Raw genomic sequence first — 2,384 nt, forward strand, 5'->3', positions numbered from 1 at the left:
TTCCGGCTCGAGGGCACGTGTCTGGGTGCAGGTTCCATCCCTGCTCCCCACACTCAGTGGCCCTAAATTCTGCAGTTTGTCTACGGGGCGGGGCTGCACGGAGGGAGGCGGCCCCCCAAAATAAAGGGTAGGGGGGGAGACGCCCCCTCCGTCCCTCTCAGAGCATTTACTAGAGGGAATGGGTATGGGGTCCACGCACGTTTGAGTCCCTCGAGCAAGGCTGTGGCCGGCCCACGTTCCCAGTGTGTCCTGCCGGGAGGCGACCCCGGGAGGAAGGCCTGACCCAGCTCACACGCATGTGCACCTTTGGGGAGCGGGGGGCCTGAGTGACGCCCTGGGGGATCCGGGCACCCCCAGTCCCCGCCCAGGTGCAGGGGGTCAGACACCTGCAGCTGTAGCCTGAGCGGCTGCTCTGTTCTGGCTGGAGCGGATTCTATGAGAACCCACAGCCTGGTCCCCGTTAATCCTCCCCCGTCACCCCAGGATTTGGGGAGAGAGTGGAAGGAGGGAGGGGAGAGTGATAAGGAAACGTCGATGTGAGAGACACATGAACTGGCTGCATCCTGCACGCACCAAGGTACCTGCTCTTGACGAGAATCGAACCCGGGACCCTTCAGTTTACAGGCCAACGGTCTCTCCACTGAGCTAAACCGGCCAGGGCTCAGCTATGTTTCCCTGGAGAGTAGGGCGTCGGCCGGTGGGGAGACGCGGGAACCAGCCCCCCTGGACGGACGGACGGGCGGGCGGATGGAGCCCGAGGCCCTTACCTGGGTGACCGACCACTTGAGCACGACGGGCTGCAGGATGCAGGGCAGGACCTTGGCGAGCAGCTGCAGCAGCCGCGACTCGGACCGGGAAACGGGCGACCTCTTGCTCAGGCTGTAGGTCATCGTGTCATGGCTGCCTGGAACGGAACCGGACGGGGCCCGTGAGTCCCGCCCCGGGAGCTTGGAGCTGCCCACGGGGCTGACAGGTGACCCATGGACACCCACGAGAATGACAGGTAACCCACGGACACCCACGGGACTGACAGGTGACCCACGGACACCCACGGGGCTGACAGGCGACCCACGGACACCCACGGAGCTGACAGGTGACCCACGGACACCCACAGCTGGGCGGACCAAGGCCCAGAGTTCACGTCCTCCCAGAGCCTGCTGGGGGGACCTGTATGGGAACGGGGCCTTTGCAAATGGGATGGGGTGAAGGGTCGGGGACGAGGTCGTCCTGGGTCAGGGCGGCCCCCCCTCCAGGGACAGGGTCCTTGTCAGAGACGGATGAGGAGCCGTCACGTGGAGACGGAGGGAGGCAGAGGCGGGAGGGAGGTGGTCACCAGCCCAGATGCCAGGAGCCCCAGGCGCTGGGGGAGGCAGGAGGGACCCTCCCTCCAGAGGGAGTGCGGCCCTGGGACCCCTGATCTCAGACGCCTGGTCTCCAGGGCGGAGAGAGGACGAATATCTGGTTTAAGGAAGCTGATCTTCGCCCTGACCAGTGTGGCTCGGTGGACAGAGCGTTGGCCTGCGGACCGAAGGGTCCCGGGTTCGATTCCCAGTCAGGGGCACATGCCTGGGTCGCAGGCTCGATCCCCAGTGGGGGGCGTGCAGGAGGCAGCAGGTCCATGATTCTCTCTCATCATGGATGTTACTCTCTCTCCCTCTCCCTTCCTCTGTGAAATCAATAAAAACATATTTAAACTAAACACAATAATGTGATCACGCTGGCCAGTGGCTCAATGGTTAGAGCATAGGCCTGGGCACCCACGGGTCTCGAGTTCGATTCGGTCGAGGGCACCCACCTGGTGGCAGGCTCCATCCCTCCCCTCCCTTCCTCTCTCTAAAACCCACGGGAAACACCCTCACCCTCTGAGGACGAACAACAAAAAGCCACCAACAGACGGACAGCGGCCCGGCCTCACCCGGGAGGGACAGCGGCCCAGCCTCACCCGGGACGGACAGCGGCCCGGCCTCACCTGGGATGGACAGGTGGTGCAGGGGCACGTCCCACAGCGGGGGGCTCAGCCCCGACATCCAGTCTGCGTTGGGGTTCACTCTGCAGGGAAGGCTCCGGAAGGCGCCCGAGGCGCTCACTTGCCCACTCATGGCAGGGAGCCCAGCGACCTGGGGACAGACAGACATCAGGTCGTTAGACGAGGGGGGGCATGGGGGGCGGGGGGGCACGGGTCATGCCCTTCTGGTGCCGGGCACTGGCTTTGGGGGAAAAACAGAAAAACAGACTTCCCTCCAGGGCAGTTTGAGAGGTTGAGAGTGTAAAGGGAGAGAGACAGACAGAGAGACGGACAGAGAGGGACAGACGGACAGACGGATGTAAGAAAGAGACAGGAAACCAGAGAGACAGAAACAGGTAGAGAGACAGGGAGGAGAGAG

General features: G+C 63.7%; 1 protein-coding gene across 1 annotated transcript in view; it reads right to left on the reverse strand.

The window, feature by feature from the left end:
• The window catches only part of PLCXD1 (phosphatidylinositol specific phospholipase C X domain containing 1), a 30,039-nt gene extending 27,926 nt beyond the window's left edge, over nucleotides 1-2,113 (reverse strand). The window contains 2 exon segments of the mRNA XM_015571522.1: nucleotides 667-904; nucleotides 1,970-2,113. Coding sequence (XP_015427008.1) covers nucleotides 667-904; nucleotides 1,970-2,099 — 368 coding nt within the window. The 5' untranslated portion in view covers nucleotides 2,100-2,113.
• Nucleotides 2,114-2,384: the final 271 nt, after the last annotated feature.

Source organism: Myotis davidii, unplaced genomic scaffold (genome assembly GCF_000327345.1).
Source record: "Myotis davidii unplaced genomic scaffold, ASM32734v1 scaffold1309, whole genome shotgun sequence".
NCBI lineage: Eukaryota > Metazoa > Chordata > Mammalia > Chiroptera > Vespertilionidae > Myotis > Myotis davidii.